The sequence below is a fragment of the Opisthorchis viverrini genome, assembly GCF_000715545.1.
Source record: "Opisthorchis viverrini unplaced genomic scaffold opera_v5_30, whole genome shotgun sequence".
NCBI lineage: Eukaryota > Metazoa > Platyhelminthes > Trematoda > Opisthorchiida > Opisthorchiidae > Opisthorchis > Opisthorchis viverrini.
The window spans coordinates 225,365-246,175 of NW_008751686.1; the positions used below are offsets into that span (position 1 = coordinate 225,365).

General features: G+C 43.5%; 1 protein-coding gene across 1 annotated transcript in view; it reads left to right on the forward strand.

The window, feature by feature from the left end:
* The window catches only part of T265_02436 (hypothetical protein), a gene marked incomplete at both ends in the record, with an annotated part of 24,491 nt that extends 11,042 nt beyond the window's left edge, over positions 1-13,449 (forward strand). Inside the window, one exon of the mRNA XM_009166685.1 lies at positions 11,962-13,449. Coding sequence (XP_009164949.1) covers positions 11,962-13,449 — 1,488 coding nt within the window. The remainder of the gene's footprint in view (positions 1-11,961) is intronic.
* Positions 13,450-20,811: the final 7,362 nt, after the last annotated feature.

Here is a 20,811-nt window from a genome sequence, read left to right on the forward strand (position 1 = left end):
GTGGTCGTTGGCTTGTTCGCTGAGCTGGGCAGTTTGATTGCAAACGTTTCATCACCAATCGAGGTTACATCATCAGTGCGCTATTGTGGAGCGTAGGAGTGCGTAGCGGTGGGTTGGTGGTTGTGTGTTGGGTAGTGTTGTGCGTGTGTTAATGTACGTGCTGCTAGCAGAGGATGACCTTTGATCGCGATTAGTTGTTCGGTCGGGTGATTCCATTGGTTGCTCCGTTGTCCTGTGTCTTCATTCGCCTGCGTCTAAACCTTGTTCAAGAGGGCGGAGACACACTGCAGCACCACAGAACTGCGGAAGAAGAAAGAAAACTATCTATTCAGGGTATTCCAGAACAATGGATATTAAAGGAATTTTATCAAGAGAAGCTTGAAGAAGAAGACACCTCAACAACGGCAGCAGCAAGAACAAGCCACCAGACGGGTAGTCCTGCCTTACATCAATAATACGTCAGAACTCGGGACCAGATTATTAGCTCAAAAAGGAATCTTCCTTCCCCACAAACCGAATGCCACCCTGAGGAAATTAATCTCTAGACCGAAGGACAACCCGGACAAAACCAAGAAGAACAATGTGATATACCAACTCAACTGCAACAACTGCAACAAATTTTACGTCGGACAAACTGGGAGGAGACTATGCACACGAATAAAGGAACACAACGCGGCCGTCAGGAGGCATGACCCCCTGTCCTTGATATCCATACACAAGGACCAAGAAGGCCACAAATTCAACTTGGAAAACGCAAAAATTTTGGCATACGGAGGCACGAGATACGTAGAGAAGAGAATTTCTGGAAGCATGGTACTCGACGGCAGATTCGATCAACCGGTGCATCGAACTGGACCCAATTTACGCGCCCCTACGTGCAAAAGACCAACATCTCAACCGGGGAACTCAAGGAGGACCGAATATTGAACTCACAAACAACGAAACAAGGAACTCCTTGGAGGTAAATCAATAAAGGTCACAACCCGGGACTGGAAAGGATAAAGGTCACTCTAGCATCGACCAGATTATGACGACAGGGGATGCCAAACTCACGTGGGTATCGGCGAATGAGGACACAGGACAACGGAGCAACCAATGGAATCACCCGACCGAACAACTAATCGCGATCAAAGGTCATCCTCTGCTAGCAGCACGTACATTAACACACGCACAACACTACCCAACGAACAACCACCAACCCACCGCTACGCACTCCTACGCTCCACAATAACGCACTGACGATGTAACCTCGATTGGTGATGAAACGTTTGCAATCAAACTGCCCAGCTCAGCGAACAAGCCAACGACCACAAGTATATGATTTAACTAAGTTTAAAGGGATGTGTTTTACATTCATCTGCGCGTCGAATTGCTTCTAAACAAAATCTCCACACATTTGTCCCCACAACCTGAGCGCTTCCACAGTTAACACCCACTCCAGAGTCATCGCCTTTGACATCGTTAGGCTGAGTGTAGATTGAGTTTCTTTTCGTGCGTCATACTGGCTCCCATTGTACCATGCTGGAGGGTTGACCATCTGGATGACTTTTTCGTTTTTTTCCCTTGCATTCCCCAGCATATTTTGTTTGGTGAACCACTCCTACACAAAATCAGGACACCAAGCACAATACGGGGTGGCTATTTGCTACCTTGTGTAACAGTAATCTGCTGCACACTTATAACTCACCACAGCTTCCATGTACCCCTTATCTGCTCGAAGTCGCGTTGGTTCAGACGAGGTAGGACTGTCGTGATTTTTGCGTCTGCTCCTTGTTCATTCCCAGTCGCGGGCTAAAGGTTATATTCAGTCGTCTGGTTCACTCCTTTTATGCTTAACTGCGCCATATAATCCTGTAGATGAAACTTATGTGGACAACCTGCCAGCAGTAGTCAACTTATTTTACCTCACTGTCACTCCGACCTCAGCTAGATTGCACTGAGGATAGGCGTGACGTTTCCACTGCTTTAGTACGTGTGCTGCAGCACCTACATTGGACGGAAACGGTCCATGAGTCAATGCAATCTGGCAAGGATTCACATTCAGAACATCCTCGATTCCGATCGATACGATACAACCGACCTTCACATTTGCTAACGATTTCCTGCCTACATTGCCGCAGTTTAGTAGCACAACAGAACGTGTTGCTTAGCAAAACCGGCTACAGCTACATTAGAATCTTCTTTACCGACTTTCATAGACATATACCCATTCCGCAGTCGTTCATGCGGACACAGTCTACCTAGAAAGGATAAATTTGACCGAGTCACAAGGAGAAGACCATAGTTTTCGGCGTCCTTAGCTCACCAGGAAAATTTAAATCACCTTGGTAGCCCATAAATTCCGTCACTCTGCACTTAAGTTATCGTGATTTAAGGGAAAAAGGCATTTCAAGGCGTCACGTGCGTGCTATAGTTGAAGGTTTGATTTTTTTTACGGTGAATGTAATCAGTTAGCTCTATCAGTCCACACTGAGTTAAAACTGGCATCGCGAAAAAAATCGTCTACGAAAATGACGGGTTTGTTTAAATGGATAGTCTAGTGAAAATATGCTTATTCCTCGGTACTAGACAGCTTTGGTCAAAAAATATAAGAGGAAACGAAAAGTGGGTGAATAACTTTATTAGCACAGTCTCCATTGTGTGACAGTTCGAAATCTCTTGTAGGATACCTCTATAGTTCTTAACAAGGTTCGTTGGGAGCCGGAAAATTTATTCATACGGAGCTAAATATGACTCGAGGTCAGATTAAGAACTCTCAGAAAATGTTTACATTTGGTGTAAAGTTTGAATAGTTGCACACCTCTCGAGACGTTTAGCTTAATGTTCTGTCGTCATTAAACTCCCGTTGTGGCAATTTAGTATTCTCGTCCGGTTATTCCAGTTGTGCCGAGACATTTTTAAGCGTGTCAAAATGTCCTGCTGTGACAGTATATAGTCATATGGCACGATACGATAATCAGTACTGCGTCTGGAAGCTCTCCGAAAGGACCGGGCGGTCTAGTTAGCCTACTTAATGCTAATGAACAAACTGCGTGTGAACCAATCGAAATTCGTTTGGCACGTTGTAAACAAAATACACTGACTCTAATGATCCATCAAAGAATGTGACCACCCACGGAACAAACTTTGCGGTCCATTGTTCGTTTGTGCTAATCTCTGATTCGTGTGAAAATGCAAATCCTATGGCCTTTGGTATCGGAACTGGAAGTGGTGTTCGGTGGCGGTGCTCTAACTTGGCCATGTAATAACAACGATTTCACTATCATTCGACCAAATCCTATGGTAAAGCACGGTGTCCGAATCATATGGTTACAGTTCCGGCTAATATGCCTGCACTATACGTTTGATGTCGGGGCTTGTGATTCACATAATATCCTTTGGAAGACAGAATGTTAATGCCTGAGTGAAAAGACGATTTTTTTCGGGTCTTGACCAGCCCCATTATCAAGGTTTTCCATAGCTCGTGTGGGCGAGCCCGTAACGAGGCAGTTAGAAAGCGTGTTTTCGGTTGTGTAACGGGTACTTCCATTGAAGAATGTGTCCAGCACGAGAAGCTGCGTTGGTTGGGACATGTGTTACGTATGCCGAACCATCGTTTGCAGGAGAGAGTGCTGTTTTCCATGCCCAACTCAGAGTGGCGTAAACAGAGAGATGGCCAACCCTTGACTTGGCAGAGGAGTATGAAGGAGATCACGAAACGCTTGGGTGCTGTCGGTGCTACTCGCCTTCCAGGGTGGGGACCGCGTGATCCTCACTGTGCCTGGTTGGAGACAGTACAAGATATGGCTTCCAACCGATGTCAGCGGCGTTCTTGTTGTCAGTTTCTGTCCAGATTGCCTGAGTGAATGTCTGGAGGTGTAGACACCTCGGAATGATTGTAGTCAGCTAGCATTAAGTCCTTTCCCCGTCCATCTTTACTCTTTTCTTTACAATAAGGTTTTCAAATAAATTATGGTTTTACGGCAGTGAAGCATCGGTGTTGAACACTGATGTCATGCTATCGGTGATGATGATGATGATGATGGTGGTGATGAAGGCTAATAATACAGTCTTTAACCAGATGTTTTGAAAATCCCTGCTTTAAAATCTTCTAACAGACGAATGATTGAAAGGTCTGCGGTTGGGACCCAACCCTAGCTTTGCGATCGCTCTTGTCTCGGCCTGGACAACCTGGATTGCCCAGGATGCACGGCATCTATGTATCGAAAGGATTCCCCAGTTGAACTATAACTGTTAAACTTTTGTACCCCTAGGAGCTTCTCTTCAATTCATTATCCAGTTGAAGTATAGAAAAGTACCTGTTCGCGAAATGCAGAAAATTGAATCCGATCCTCAGAGACTAGAAAAGAAAGAAAGAAAGAAAGAAAGAAAGAGAAAGCGTTCAGCTGTAGCACCCTTCCGGTGTCTAGCTGCCATGCCACCCGAAGGAAGCACGAGGGCTGGGATACTGCCAGGTTGCCCAAGCCTAGACAGGGGAAGTCGAGTGGCGGAGGTCGGATTCGAACCACGGACCTTCCGGTCAGTAAATTCGCGCTCTAACCACTTGGGCCATCTCGCCCCCTCAGAGACTAATGATGGATGCATCCGTTTTTGCATGTTTCGTCTGCATTATTCACCTCAACTTTGTATGGAAACTTCAAGCCTAAAGCTGTTTCTGAGTTTACGATCAGTTGGCAGCAATTGCTATTTATTCCTCCATGGCTCGTGCATATGATCCATTCTCGTGCCTGACCTGACACTACTTATTTGGAGTGGTTGGAGATGACTGTTTTTCTACCACAATTCTTCGTCCAACTGAACTGATTGCTATCACATATAAGTTCATAGATGTGGTCATTCAGGAAAACTGAAAGGAATAAAGTTGAATGTCTTCTAACCATGACGGATCATAAAACCCGCCAACCCCTCCCCCACACACGAAACGCACATCAAATGAGACTAAAACTTTGAACTTCAATGGAACTTATAGTTGACGCGCAAAGTCCTCGGTGCGGACCATCACAGTATGACTGATCAAGTCCTTTCAGGGCCTCTATCTCAAGCGAGTGCTGAAAAAACACGAGCTCAGATAGACGTGTTCTGAATTCCATGAACTGGAATGACTTGAAAATCTTAACGCAGACAGGGTTCACTTTCGTGCTCCGACACTCAGGTGCAGGTGAATTGCTATCACGACAACTTATCCCTCAGTCAACCTGCTCTCTCTTTTCTGAACCCAGTGTGGCTTGCGTATACAGCTGGGTACAGAGAAAGTCATGAATTTTTCCACTTTCCCATGTCTCATTTCACACATTATTTCGCATCGCTCTTCATAAATCATGGATGCATTCTTACTAAGCTCAGACGCAATTGCTCAATACCTCGTTCCTTAACCAAAGCTAAATCGGACCAGCAAATCCGACAGCAATCAAGGATGAAACCGACTTTTCTTGCTGAATTAGAGACCAATACGAATTTCATTCTTTAGTCCTGTCAACGTAAGTGAATATCATCAGTGCGCAGCATTTAATATCTGAAAGGCTTCAAACCATCTATATTGCAAAATTTTGTCGGAACATATTAGACCATGTCCAGTGATTTTCTAGAGAAGAAAGAAAGCCGCTGGCTTTGCGCACGCTATTCGGACCAAAAATGAGACATCTTGAAGCGATTTGTGAATGATTCTGACATGTTAAAACTGCGAACTATTGGCTTAAGTCAAAATAACTGATAAAGTGAGTAACCAGCAAAGGAAACGAAACACAGAAACTTTTGCTTAAAAAGTGTTGCAGCAGTTTTTAACTGCTCTTCAGGCTTACTTATGGTACCTGTACTGTCTTTTCATCGATTCAACTAGTCCGACTAAGATAGATTGTGACAATAAACCTTGTTTTTAAGGTTCATACGGTTCAGATGTGATCGTCGTGCTCGAACGTACGTATTTGATGCTAGCCTCAGATTTATTGAAGCTCCAATTCATCGTCTGTTGTGTGCACAGATGAGCTCTGTTTCTTTCAGCACCGATCGATGATCACAATAAAAAAACCCCGCATCACTGGTCCATAAATCATAAGAATGACTCATTAGGTTCTCTGTGGCTGATACTGAGAAGACACCTTGAGATTGACGTCCATAAAAGCCTACATAAGTTCCTGGTATTTATCAATTCCAATACCCTCCTTACTAAAATTGTGACCATGTGAGCCACTGTGGATTATGTTTTGCGAGGATGCATATAATAATGCCAGCTGGAGGCGGATTCCTGGTTCTCATGCATGCAAGTATTCGTGTTGAGCACGTGCGATCGGTGGCTGCTGTCCGAGAGCGAGTTTAATGTTGCCGCAACGAAGTGCGCATCACCACGCCCTACTGTGTAGGTGAGGTGAGCGTGATGTGAGAGTAGCCTTAGCGAATGAACTTGCTTCGGTTTGATTTATGTTTCAAGCTGATGTTAACTACTGTTTTGCGCTATTCAACTAACTGTTTGGCCACATAAAAATTGCTTCTTGTTGTGTTGGAGATAAATGCTGAAACAACGGTTTAACATGTCATTTCGGACAACCCAATGGTTAATAGAGTGGCTTTTCATTCCGACGATCCAGATTCAAACTCCCGCATATAAACGTTCAAACTGGCTACAGACTACCATCTTGAAATGTTGTACATATGTTGTTTTGTTAATAGACACATGCAAGTTTTAAAACATGCTGAGACGGTATTCCGATGAAATTTAATCGATCATTTGTGACAGGCTGCAATGGTCAATTCTAGCAAACCCAACACAAAAGAGCGGTTTATGTTTTTTAACGCAACTTCACTAATAATGAGTAGAACGAAATGAAATTTGATACACAGATGATGCACACGATCAAGAGCTAAATCTGTATATTAGCAGTATAGATTTCGTCTTGTCAATTAAGACAATCTATGCTAAAATGCTGCGAAGCACTGCACATATATTTCATCCTTGTTGGTAATCATCAGCAGTCTGACTCAGATAATCGCAGTACTGATTACATGACCAAACGGTCAAATGTCCAGCCACTGACCGGAAGTTGGTGGGTTCGGAAATCTATGAGCTTTGTGAGATTCGTACTACTGACAAATTATAAGCTAGGATGTAACAGCTATAGATTCACATGGTTTGGGGTTGTTTGAAACCCCCTGCCCATGTAGAATCAACCACCCTCGAAAGTGGTTCACGGACCTAAAGCTGGACAGGGTGAGTTCTATGGTCAAAGATGTCAAACTAACGTCCGTTCAGGCTATGGCCATCAAAAGCTATTTTAGTGACAGTTCACCTCCTTCATGTTTCATGGCATAGAGGTCAAGTCGACGGAGAGGGACACGCAATATAGTCCCTGTTAAGACAAATATTTTCCTGATGTACGATCTACATTCAGCAAACAGATTTATCACGCCAGAAGCTAACTCACTTTCGAAACACATGAAACCTTCCCGCATCTTCCTCACTGAAGTAAGTCATTTTATCAGTCATTCAATCATTATTTGTTTACCAATTTGCTGCACAAATCAAAAGGCAGTATCAGAATGCAAGGTAATATGAACTATGAAGAGGCGAGGGTGGTACACGGGAGCTGAGAATTTGATGGAGAAATAGTTAGACGTATTCAACTTTTCAAAGAATAATTATCAGTGACGAGTAATTTTCCAAAGCATCTCATCAATATAAATTAATTATAGAAACCTCCATCATACTGTTTTTTTACGAAAGAAAAGGCACAAATGGGGATAAATGTGCTCCTAATCACCCATCTTGAAACAGCTCATCGATACTAGACCAAGGAAATTGCATCAACCTCCATTACCACTTGGCCTGACAAGATGATCCGGGCAAAAATTGTTTGTCCAGTTAGACCGACACTGAGGGGCAACAGGCGGGCGAAAAAATTTCGATTACAATGGGTAAACTCCTGCATCCTAATCAGGCTGCTACACGTATCTAGGTATATGATTGCAAGCGTAACCTGCCTACAAATTATAGAAGAAACCCTTCATCTCGTAGGCAGAGCACAATTAATCTATTGTGATTAGATTGGCGTGTCTGTCCGTGGTCTACGCGCTGTGTGTGTATGTGGTTGCTGGCAGTGTTCCGGCAGAACGATGTTCGATAGTCGCGATGAAGCGCCTGTTTGTGGTATTGATCAAGTTTGGCCAGGATCAATAACGGTGGCAATTATAGTAACGACAGTAACAGCGACGTTCTTCGGTAGGACGACTTAGCCCTGTACGATCGGGTGGTATAAAAACTGGATTCGTACTGCTCAAGCAGCTATTCGAGAACAGTGTTTCAGCGGTGATCGTCTATGAGCTCAGGCAGTGTGCCATAGTGGCAACCTGTTTAAAGTCTCCTGAATTAGATCCCACCTGAGTTCACTTCTTCGATATCGAGGCAGTTGTGATACGTGAAAATAAATGTGACCAGAAGTCAAACAGTTTTCTTAGTTCTTTTCGGAACCCCACCATGTACATTCAACAGAGAACGACGTTTATCCACGAGACTCCCTCACGAGTCTAAAATTAGTGATCAGGGAAACAAAAAGTAAAATTTTCAAACTCAGGGAGAGCGGTTTCACGTCATGAATGTTACCACACTGATGAGATGATGTTGCGTGTTCGAAACACCTGGGGATCAAAAGTAAACAAATTCACCCTTTCATGTCAGTCATTGCTCCAAAAGTACTTATCCTGTTAAGGCTGTCAATGCACTCCTAAGTTTTTAATGATCTACCTACGTGTCGTTCCTTCGGTATGTGCCACGTGGTCCAGTAGAGTCGGATTACTTCAGGTTACCCTTCATAATGCATCCACGCTGGAGTTTCTGCCTCTGGAAATACTCTTTAAAAAGATCGACCAAGACGGTATCTTCTGAGGGCAGGTTGCAGCTAGAAGGAAGAGACTATTCACCGAAGGATGCCTCTTCAGAGAAATAGTTTCCAGGGAGGACTCCTCCCCAGATACAGAATTTTATTTCAGAAACCTGGAAAGAACCCATGGAGGAAAAGTTACTGCAGCGAAAGCAGAAAACTAATTGGAACTATTTCAGCTGGGTCGAGTGTGATTTTACTTTGCAGACAGATGATGCACTCTCTCCATAATTTTGTATTTTATGTTGCTAATGATTGGGTGATGGAAAAACAAATGTTTGAATTTTAATTTGAAATTTTCTATGAATTTCCCATGAGCACCATGGCAAATACTGCAACAACAAAAATCCCGAAATATTCATTGGGACGTAGTTCACAAACCTGTGTTCGGGTGTGGGAAAGGATAGGTATATGTTCTCGTGGGAGCGTTCGTATTACACCAAGTTTACACTTATTCTGGGCAGTGGGAAATCAAGTAATTGGCAGCAATAATGATCCTCCCTTTTCGGCAGGTGATCTGAATTTTCTCACTTCAATTTTGTCTCTAACCAAGCAGCAGAGAAAAAGGACTGACGAAAATTATAACACTTCTCTACTCCTACGCACCGTACTGCATAGATGCGCTGTCGCCGGAACAAGCACACTCTCAGAGTTATGCTTACAAGGTCGCCTTTCAACCAAATAAACAAAATAGAGCCAATGATCCATGATCTCTTTAAGCTCCGTTCTACCTTTTTTTGGAATCGCATATCCTTGGGGGAGTGGGTAAACACTTGAATGTATTGACCACATTGAATGTTCAGATAATTGAAAACTAAATCTTACTGGTTGTTGTCTGCTCTTGATGACTTGGTTTCTCGCCAGTGTTTTACGGACGACCACAGCAGCGATCGCTCTGGAATTTCGAAGGTGAACCCTAAGAATAAGTAAACTATTACTACCTCCTTGGACCACGTACAGTGAAAGGTTGGTGGATGCAAGTTAAACCGCAATTAAATGTCCCTTCGACCCGAAAACCGGTCTCTTATTTTTATTGTCCATGTTAGTCAAGTTTGGAATTGGCTAGAAGTGGCTGTTTTCCATGCGGCTACCTAGACAAAATCGGTCAGATTTAATAATCACTCAGGTCGCTTCCTCAATGAAACACGATAACTAACTGATTTCTACTCAATGTTGGCAAGTTTTATATCATGACGTCTTTCTTAGCTGTTGTGGAACCAAGGAGTTCAGAAAGATGTATGAGCCGAATTTCCGTTTTTTGTCGTATTCAAAGACCAGTCGTCCGGTGATGTATTTCACAGCATCAACCTTGCATGGGATGCAGACCTAGTGAGAACCCACTAGTATCCAAAATATCAGGGAATACTGACCTCTTACCTTAATAATCAAGAATTCAGTAATCAAGAACTGTTATCTGTCATTCAGGGACTTCTTGTTTTCATGCTAGAATCGACGTCCATGAAGTCGGCTTTCCGAGGAACACCCTTACACCTGACTGTGATAAGGTTTAAGTGACTGAGAAAATCACTCTTACGATTGCTAGAATTCAGACTTTTTGTGAACCCTTTTTTGGTGCACACAAACCGCTTGTTCTGAAAGAACAGTTGTATCTGCCTGCGCATTGGGCGAGCTGGGTGCGCACACAAGTTGACTGCGACAGTATCGACTTTAACTCCATCGGGGAGGATAAACACCTATTTCCATGGTCTGGTCGTTGGTGCACCATGTCTAGCAGATTGATTAGTCAGGCTTGAATTTCGTCTAGCATGTAGCTTAAAGTGGTTATGATGGGAATACGTTGCATTCGTTGAAATAGTTTAATTTTTTTCACCATCATTCTATGTTTTGCTTCGTGTGTTCTGTGGAAGGACAACACACCAGCCGCCAACATAACGGGGCTGAATCGAAATTACATACTAGCCAGAAAGGTCGTAAGAACGGCACCATGAATGTGAGAAAACTAATGGATTCACGGCATCCTGGTAGTACGTCGTAGTTGAAATCCGGTATACGGGATTGGAAGATCGCTCCGTCTTGACCACCCCAAATATATTAGGCGAAATTCGGAAGCATACGGTTGTATTTGACTCTAGGAATTTTCTACACTGAAGAGCTTCTTTGAACTACTCTCAAGGAATCTGGATGGCCCGTTCCCATTGGCCGTGTTTAACGGAAAAAATCATGTGCTAACCAGTGCCTGCTACAGGACTTTTGACTTTCACGTGTAGTTAATTACAAACGATAGGAAAAGTTGAACCTGACATGCAAACGGAGAGGCATGATGAGAATGATTACTAGGTTTGACCATACATGTGTTATTGTGAGCAAGGCACCTTCCTTATTGAGTAATATACCAAATGGCTTGGTATCATGTTAATCTGATGTTCGAAATGTCTCTTCCCATGTCTGTACCTTATTTCTCAGTGGCTTTTTATTGTCTAATTTAAACCTCACCTGCGAATGTTAACAACTGGTACATGTCTTCTCTGTGTTTATTCTCCTAAAAGAAGCACAAATTGGTTCAATTTATGCTTCTTTACCAAATTCTAAGTCACTTAGATCACATTTCCATGACCCTTCGACCAAACAGTCTGTGAAAAATCAACTACTGAGGTAGTTTTTCCCTTATCTCCTTCGAACAAAGCTCACAACTTACAGCTGTCCACTCCGGATTAGTGTCCCGGTGATCAGTGGGACGTGGCAGGGAAAGGAAAAGTAGGACAAAGCAATTCGTTTGCACTGTTCTTGACACCAGTGATTTGTGGGCTGTCGAAATTAGAAAACAGTCTAGGTTAGCCTAACTTAGAATGTTTTTTTTTATTGTAGGACACCTAGTGCCAAAATCTGAAGCTGGGAAGTCATTTGGCATAGTTCAGTTAGTGCTGATTGTTTGTACTTCATTTTTAAGTGTATCCTTAATGGAAACACAAACATATGACAGAACTCACTTCAAAATGGCTAGTTCTTTGATTACCTCATAACAACTCCAACATTTCCACTGTTCATAACCAAGTCGCGTTTATCAGTACATTATACTGACTAACAAACACATTATCTCACTTCCTTTATCTAGATTTACGAGGCCGGGGAGAAAATGGCCTACTGTCGATACATCAACAAGATGTTAAAAAACGATCCCGACTGCCGGCCTTATCTCCCACTGGATCCTTTCAACGATGATCTCTACAAAACAACTAAGAACGGTGTTGTACTTTGCAAGCTAGTCAATATCGCATTTCCCCGGGCAATCGATGAGCGCGCTGTGCACAAGAATACCATCATCTTCTACCCGAGTCAAATGGTCGACAATGTACTTCTTGCGTTGACCGCTGCACAGTGCAACGGATGTCCTGTGTCTGATTTTGTAGTGGATGATTTGACGAACAATTCAGCACTATCTCGATGTATCATTCTCGAAGTCGTGTGGCAGATTATTAAATGTGGTTTCTTCCGTCGAATGAACTTACATGAACATCCTGAATTGTGTAAACTAAAACAAACGGAGGAGGATATCCTTGATGTGAAATGCGTGCCCCCTGAGGATTTGCTTATGCGGTACGTAAACTTTCACCTAAAGTGGGCAGGGGTGGATAAGCGATTGAATGATATCGGAATCGAGTTGGCTGACTGTGTAATCTACGCTCATCTGCTACCTGCCATAGCTCCTGTCACAATTCGCGGTCGTCTTATCCCACCCGGGCAAGTCTTAGTCGACGAAAATATTGCGAACCGCGCCAAAGCAGTTCTACAAAACTTACGTGAAATGGAGGCAGACATGTTTCTCTGTTTGAACGACTTCACTGATAGCCATATTCACTTGCAATCAAGAGCACGCTTGCATTTGGCAACAATTGCTTATCTGTTCCTGCAATTCCCCGGTGAATTGACGAATCCCCGTCGAATGAATGAGCATCCGGAACAAGAAGAGGTTTCAGAATTGAGTAGCCGCAACTTCGAAAACAGCTGTGCCGTAACACCTTTTGTTACACACAGCTGTGCTAGCCTACGCGATGGGCTGATATCGAAGCAACTGTTTGAAGTGCTGCGAACTGGATCAACCAAAGGTTTGAAATTCATCACAGAATTTCAACAGATTCGTAAAATTGCTCAGTACATTTATAACAATACAAATGTCGTACGACTGGTGCAGGGTTACCCGCTACCGCTACCCCACCTTGATTCAGAGAAGCTGTCTCGAACTGATAAGCCATGTTGTCTGAGCTTATTGCTAGAGCTGTTGCGAAGCTACATCGCCAAAGATCACTACGATGAAGATGAACTTCTTCGCTGGACCAACGAACAGCTCTATCGAGCCGGTCGTTCTGTGGAACTAAGAAGTTTCAATGACCGCGCTATTGTGGAGGAAAATCTGTTCGCGGTAGTGTTGAACAACCTGACAAATGGGATGGCAGACAGCAGGCATTTGACATCGAAAAAATTAGACAACGCGGCCTATTCTATTTCTGTTGCTCACAAAGCTGGCTACCCGGTCTATACTAGACCGGAACATTTTATTTCATGTAATGGTGCATTTGTTGCCTTGGCATTCGCAACACTACGTTGGCATCCACCAAGGCACTAAGCTGGCCTAGAGTGAAGCCCATATTTATCTTGCACTGCATTAATTTATTTTCTGCAGAGTAAACTTATTTGTCAACCCTGCTATTTGAACTCTTGAGCTACGAGTCTCTCGATTGCACTGGATGCTACTTATGACCTAACCACTCTTGGCTTCATTACTGATGGGGAACAACTGCCTGTCACTGTTGGTCAAATATTGCTCGCCTTCTATTTGGACCACAATTTCCTGAAGAACAGCAAGTGAACATCTCGGCTGGTATGGTTGACTGCGTAGCCCGGAAGTATTTGAGTTCCTGAACCATGCGTTTTTGTGCATTAGAGCAAAGACCATGTTTACGGGCCCTAAGATATCACAATGAAAAAACCGAAACAGTGCACTAATTCCGCATTCACTACTGAGTCTCTATCTTATTCAGAAGAGTAATAGTCAGATAATAAAGGAAAAGAACCTGGCGAAAGATAGATTAAGTAGATGTGAAATTGTTATACCTAATCATACACTAGGATCTACTCCCAAATTAGATAAGGGTGTGTAGCCTAACAGATCAACTATTCGCGTTGTTTAGTGGCTTTTATACTTCACTGCCAAGTCATCGTTTGACCAACTCTGGCTCATTTTCCCCCTCACTTGGTTGTGCGAAAAGTGAGCTTCGTGGAAGTAGGTCGACTGGCATACACACGTGGCAAAGCCAGCGCAACCTATGCGATGTGATCAGCTCATCTATCGAGGGTGTTTTATTTCTTCCGAATACCATTCCATGTACTTCAGCATTGCTGATCCGGTGTTCCCACTGAACTCGGGCATTGCTCCAAAGACATCGATGATCAAATATTGAAAGTCATTTGACGTCTTCAGCGCGCATCGGCCAGGTTTCTAATCCGTACAGTAGTATGGAGCGCACTGCAGCATTGCAAACTCAGCTGTGCTTCCGTCTTCCTGGATGGGGACTCGGGGACTGGTCACATCAATGGCTGGAGGCATTATCAGACTGGCCCAATCGCGCCCTCAATGGCTCTCGTTCATCCAAGCTGGTGCCCTCAGTGCATAGCTCACATCACAATCCTCCCACTTAATTGTCCAATGACAGTGCTGTATTTACGCACCAACTTATCAGCTCCCACCTCCAACGCGCAGCTACCTACCTCACCCCCCGAATCATCAGTGAACGAAACTGTGGCAGCTACAAACATTGTACGACAAGGAGGCGTTTCTTGCAGCTGACAATGATGATGATGATGATTGCTTAGTGGTACGGATTGACCATACCAGAGCTAATTTGCTGATTCGGCTGATGGCTTCTGTATCTGACTGTTAGTTTGATTATACTTAGTGGCCGATCTATTAAACGTGGTATCAGGGCTGGTTTGGTTATGTTCGGCCTGAATACGGCCACCTTATTCTCGTCCACTATTCTGTAGTAATCGCTTTACTGCTTACGGATTCGCAGCGGAGAAATTAGATTTTAATTTTACCAACAGCTGTAAAGTTAAAATCTAACTGACAGTCCACAGGTCATAAACAGCAAGGGAAATTCTACACTGGCGCCTTATTTAACCTCGAAGTGTAGGACACGGCTTCAGAAGTTTCGGGTTTCATTAGTAGCCTGCGGAACCATCACAATATCTAGCCATGAACCGTGCACGGTTGTTCCAGTGATCCCATTTGTTTACTACTTTCAGCTCATCTTGATAAAACTTTGTTCGCCTACTTTCTCGCACAATTTAGGTCTTTTATGACGGACTGAGCAATTTTGACCATTGATCAACGCTCCTTTGCACAGAGTTACGAGTTACTCATCCGCTCACAGTTTTTATTTACACCAGAACGCACCGGACCCTTTTAGGTTAGCCACGAAATAAACCGAACTAACAAAACAAACGGAGAAGTAGTACGAGTGTCTCGCTCCTTTTCAAATATTACTCCATTTTTCTCGGAATCAGCAACGGAAAAATCACTTCTTTCCACAAGTGACTGGAAGCAGTGTGTTCTAGACTGCACTAGCTAGACTAATGATTTCATAACACTAACCCACGTTATTCCTACTTGTTTACTAGCTTTGGATTGTTTTATTTTGCAACGGTTGGCCTCTGTGATAGGATGAGTCAGCTTCTCATTTTTCCCACTATTGATAGTCAGAAGCCAGCTCTAAACAGCGCTAGATTAAATTTCTGGGATAAAAATCTCCAATTTACTCGTTGAGTAGAATGGTAAAACCCAAGTGTCAAAATGCTGTAATGCAGATTACCAGACTACCACATTTAATGCGGAAGAATACCCTTTGGGTGACTGTGTGCGTGAAGAAAATTGTACTACTGGTGCTGATCGCGGTTTCAACGAAGACTGAATAATTGGCGAATGTATAAAAAACACCAAGTGAGTGTCAACAAAATAATCGAGATGCACAGTCTGAAGGTTTGGTCATTGGTGGACGCCCGAATTCCCCTTCTCGCCGCATCGCAAATCAACTACAAACTCAACTCCAGAACATGCTAGTACCATACTGGAAGCTGAGATCAGGAAAGCAAACAACGAAATCCTGTTAAAATTGGGGCCGAAATTCCAGAATCCGGCGCACGTTAAGCTATGATCCATGGTATTCCTCCTACAATGGAAGCCACTCACCCTGGTTGAGTCGTGGTTAGTTAACTCGTACTCTCGATGACTGATCATGGGACATAGAATGGAAGATTTCAGCTCCAGTATTTACGAGATTGACTTTATACTAGCTTTTGTGAACGTTTTTTCACCTTCCTTGAGAAGTAGGAACCCAGTTTATACACAGCATTCATACGAATTAGATAGTGCAAGATATGGCTGCTAATCGATATCAATGGCGTTCGTGTTGTCAGTTTCCAACCAGATTGTTTGAATGGGTGTTTGGAGGTGCAGACATCTCGGAATAAATGTAGTAAGGTAGCACTGAGTACCTTCCCTATCCACCTTCATTCCTTTCTTCTCAACAAAGCCTTCAGCTAAATCATGGTTGTACGGCAGTGAAGCATCAGTGTTAAACACTGGTGTCATGCTGTCCATGATGATGATAATGAGGTCAAGTGATTGCTGGGGAGCGATATTCATACACCTCGGGAGGAAAACCGTCCTTTCTGTTGGAGATGGTCGACAACTAAACAAATCACTGCTCGACTGGGTGGCCAACAGTTGATATCGACAATTTAGCTGTACTGCCGGTTTATTAGCTTGTTGAGGTATACTGTCCATTTTTTCTTCTACTTGGTATATGCTAACAATTATCTACTTCTAACTTAGAAGACAAAAGTGCATTTTTGGTGCGTCCAATCCTTCGAAACAGGAGATGTCTATAGTTGGTGTCGATTTCCGCTACAGACATTCGTGTGATGCCTGCGTTTGGTGGTCTGGTCTCAGACAGATAGTTATTCTGTTACCATAACTACTCACCACAGTGCAGACATTCCAGCAAACGATATGCACCGGTGTCTTCTGTCGGCAGCCCCAGCTCAATTATCGTTCGTTCCACCCACTAAGTTACCATTCGGTGCGTCACTTTCCAGATACGCCGTAGCATCGTTTCAGTTGAATTATTTTAAAATATTAATTGGCTGGTGGGTATGACACAACTGACGTTGCAAAAGTTATTCCGCTTTCGTTCGAGGAGGCACCTCTAGTACTTAAACAACTGAGTGCTATCTGCAAGTCACCGGGGAGACCATTGAGGCCGATGAAACTGAATCTCCATCGTGAACGATAGACTCCGTATGTGATTTCATTCGCGAATCCTGCCGAAAATGACTGATGTTGGTGTCTACCAGCCTACAAGCATTGACGGGAAACCTGTAGATCGTATGTCAAACAATAGAACAGATACCTACTTCCACCCACTCAAAGTAGCGAAAATTTCACTACGAGAGAGTAAATAGGACAGTCTACACGGTAGCATTTATTAGGGTGCAACTGGCGAATTCCCACGTCCCCTACAATACGCAACTCCGACCATACTGAGGCGTTCCAAGGCTACTCAATACTCATGAATGGTTTTGTGTAATACCTGGAGTTTTGTGTTTTAACACATCAAAACTTTTTGAAGCAGTCAGAGAGTGCGAACTAGGTTACATACTGTACAAATGGAACCATTCGAATTCAATTCACAGATTGTACCATCGCCTTCAGTGCTCGGCTGTCGTCCTGTTATTCTACTTCTTTGCTAACGAGACGGAGTAGCTGGAAGAATTGCTCTTCGAGGCAGGGTTTATGAGCTGAATTACCGGACTGAGTTGCACGCAACGCACATCTGAAGTCAAATGCTGCCATTCGATAGCCTGCTTCAGTAGATTTTTCTGTCGCAGCCGGACTAGTTGATGGTTATGTTGAGATAACTGTAATTACCTGTGAGAAAAAAAGGAAGTCGCTGCTCAGCCATTTGTGGTCAGCTTCCCAAGGAAGTGAGCACTACAAGGTTAAGCAGTTACAAGAGTAGCCCATTTGCTATTTCCCGCTTCTGTTGCACTAACTGAGCTACAGTTTAATACCGGCAGATATAGCGCTGATGCACATGTTAACTTAAATCTCCAAACTATTTTCAAACAGTCCTGATAATGTCTGATGGGCAGAACTGCAAAAGTCAGTTTTACATTGATCAGTGTCATAGTATGTGGTCACTGTTATTAGTCAGCTGATCAGGTTAACATGGTAACAGGTTGGGCTAGTGGTGACCGATTTGAAAAAGTGATCTGCGAATCTGGCTGAGGCAACCTTAGCGGTGACTTTTGAGATGTAATTTGCATGCAGAGTTGCGCTGTAGAATGCTTCTTTAATTTTCATCACATAATGTTTACTACCGCTGCGGGAGTACACTTTAGTCCTGCTTCAAAATGAAACAGTGGTAAACGAAACCATCCAATCTGCTCTGAGAACCATATTGATCAATACTAAACACTCACACGGCAACATACGTTTTGATGACTGACAGGGCATTGAACAAAGGGCGTGCACCGTTAGGTAGCTTACTGCTTGGTTCTCACTAAACTGGTCCGACTATTATTGTACGATCGATCCGCCGTTTATCAGTGTACAATCTATGTAAACCAAGGACCAGATAACCCCTTTTGGTTCTTGTAGTGATCTCAGTGTGGGCTTCTCAACACCGGCTACGCACCTTTGTTTATCAGGGAGCCACCGCGTTCAGTTCTGTCAGGGTTAGCGAGGTTTCGAACTTTTGAGGAGATGGGTTGCTTCATTTAATACCCTTAGTGATGGTCTGTGTTGGGTTAGTATAGCAATGTTTGTACAAGCATCACTTAAACGTGTGGATGAGCGCTGTCACTTCATAATGTCTGTTTATCCATCAAGCTCCTGCGTCCCCAGTACTCCAAAGGACAGCTTTTACGAGGCCTCGAGCGATTATTACAGCACTGTCCAACAGAGTGTAAGTGAATTGTGAAGGATAAATTAAACCAAGTGACGCTGGAATTAAGACGCCAAAAACGTGATCAAAACCTGTAATTTGAGTGAACTACTGACTCCTAAGAGAAAGCCATATCGCTTGGGTAGAAACTGTCCAAAGTGTGTGCACATCACCAGTCCACTGAGAATCTAAAGGACGAATGCTTGAAGCAGGTTTACAATTTACCGCAGAGCACTGTGACCGGTCCAACATCTACTTATGTAAACCTGCGGAAAAATATTGACTACAACCGTTCCAGTTCTGGACGTTCTGTTTGTGGTGCGGTGCAACCAACCACGTTAGCGAATTGAATACAGGACATGACTATAACGTTGATCGAGATTTTGACCGACATTTCAGTTAACGCAGCATATAATGAAAGTCGGCGAAGTGTCAGACGTCAAGTGGAAACAGTAGGCATTTGGGATAACGAGATTGGTGCGCCCATAATAGTAGAGAAATGAAGATAGAGAAACCTGAAGAACTGGCGAATTGTGCCCCAGCTAATGTGTTCAACGACGGTTTAGAAACAGGAAAATATTTTTTCCCTTCAGACTCCATCAAGTTTCTGGCTCTGACGAACTTCTGCTTCCCATGGTTTATGATGGAAATGATATCCCCAGTCGCTACTTGACCAAACCTTTTCCCCTCATTTGAGAGATAGACCCGATCCCAACCAACGAGGGTAGCTCAACAATAATGCCTATTTTTAAGGGGCACTCTTTGTAGGTGTGGCGAGCACAGAGGCGTTGGCTCGACCCCTATTATGATGAGGATCATTTCACGTCTCATGACATCACGTAAAGAAACAATTTGAAGACGGAAAGCGAGAGTCCCGCCGGAAAATAGGTTTTGTGGACCTCCTCTTTGCAGTTAATCAAACGTAGAGCAACAGCGTGTCTACAAGTAACCTAACTTCTTCTGAGCCCCTTACTTCAAGGGTATGTTTGATTCGGTTCGCACCATCGCTCCTTTGCACGCGTTTATGCAAATTCAGATTAGTGTATGAAGGGGTCAACAAAAAATCCCCTAAAAGCTTATCTTCGACAGATGTGTCGATGTTCTTTATTGTTGTTTAATAACGCAAGCCCTGGAAGGCTTCCAAAACCAAGGTGTTCTGAAATTCGCAAGAGGATACATGCAAAACACATTGTCCTTAATTAGACACAGCGATGAGGCGTAACCCTTATGAGAAGACTGGAGAGGGACTTTCAGTCCTTCAGCACATACCTCGCACCTACAAAATGTAGTCGCTGCGTGACGTATAATCTGTGAACCTATCCTAAACCATTTGAGGAGAGGTACTAGGGGTTGTAGAACACTACGAATCTCACTAACCGCATCGGCTTTTATAATAGATGAATTCAACGCATAGATCCTAAACGTCAGTAGTAAATTTGCCGGTTCGCGCAACTTTGCAGTGAAAAAGTCATACACTTGTGTGTCAGGTTGAACTACGAGCTTTTTTTTATTTCTACGGGATTGGTCGACGCTGACGAAGCGTGTGAGAAATCTTGAGATTCCTGACAACGGATGCCTCAAAACTATGGTTAGAATCTGTAAAATGCAGTGAATGTACCGTCAGGTGATCGGAAAAAAGAATGTTTTGTGATGTGACGGTTACTTTACTTCAGGAATGTATCACAAATGGGGAGCTAAGATGACTCAAATTTGTGCAACGTGTAATGAGTTATCATCTGCCAATAAAACATTTCTGTGCGTTGATTCGGAGTGTTTGAAAATATGACTTGGGAGAAAGAAGGAAATTTCTGCGAAAAGTCGGTACTGTCGGTTCTGTCTGTTTCCACAAACAGGGACGATGTTACTCCTCTCGTACTTGACTTGAAAGACTGGAAAATATGGCAGCCAACAATGTCAGGAGCTTATACGCTATCTTTTTCTGATCGGGTTAGTTGAGTGATGGAGATGTACACATCGCAGGT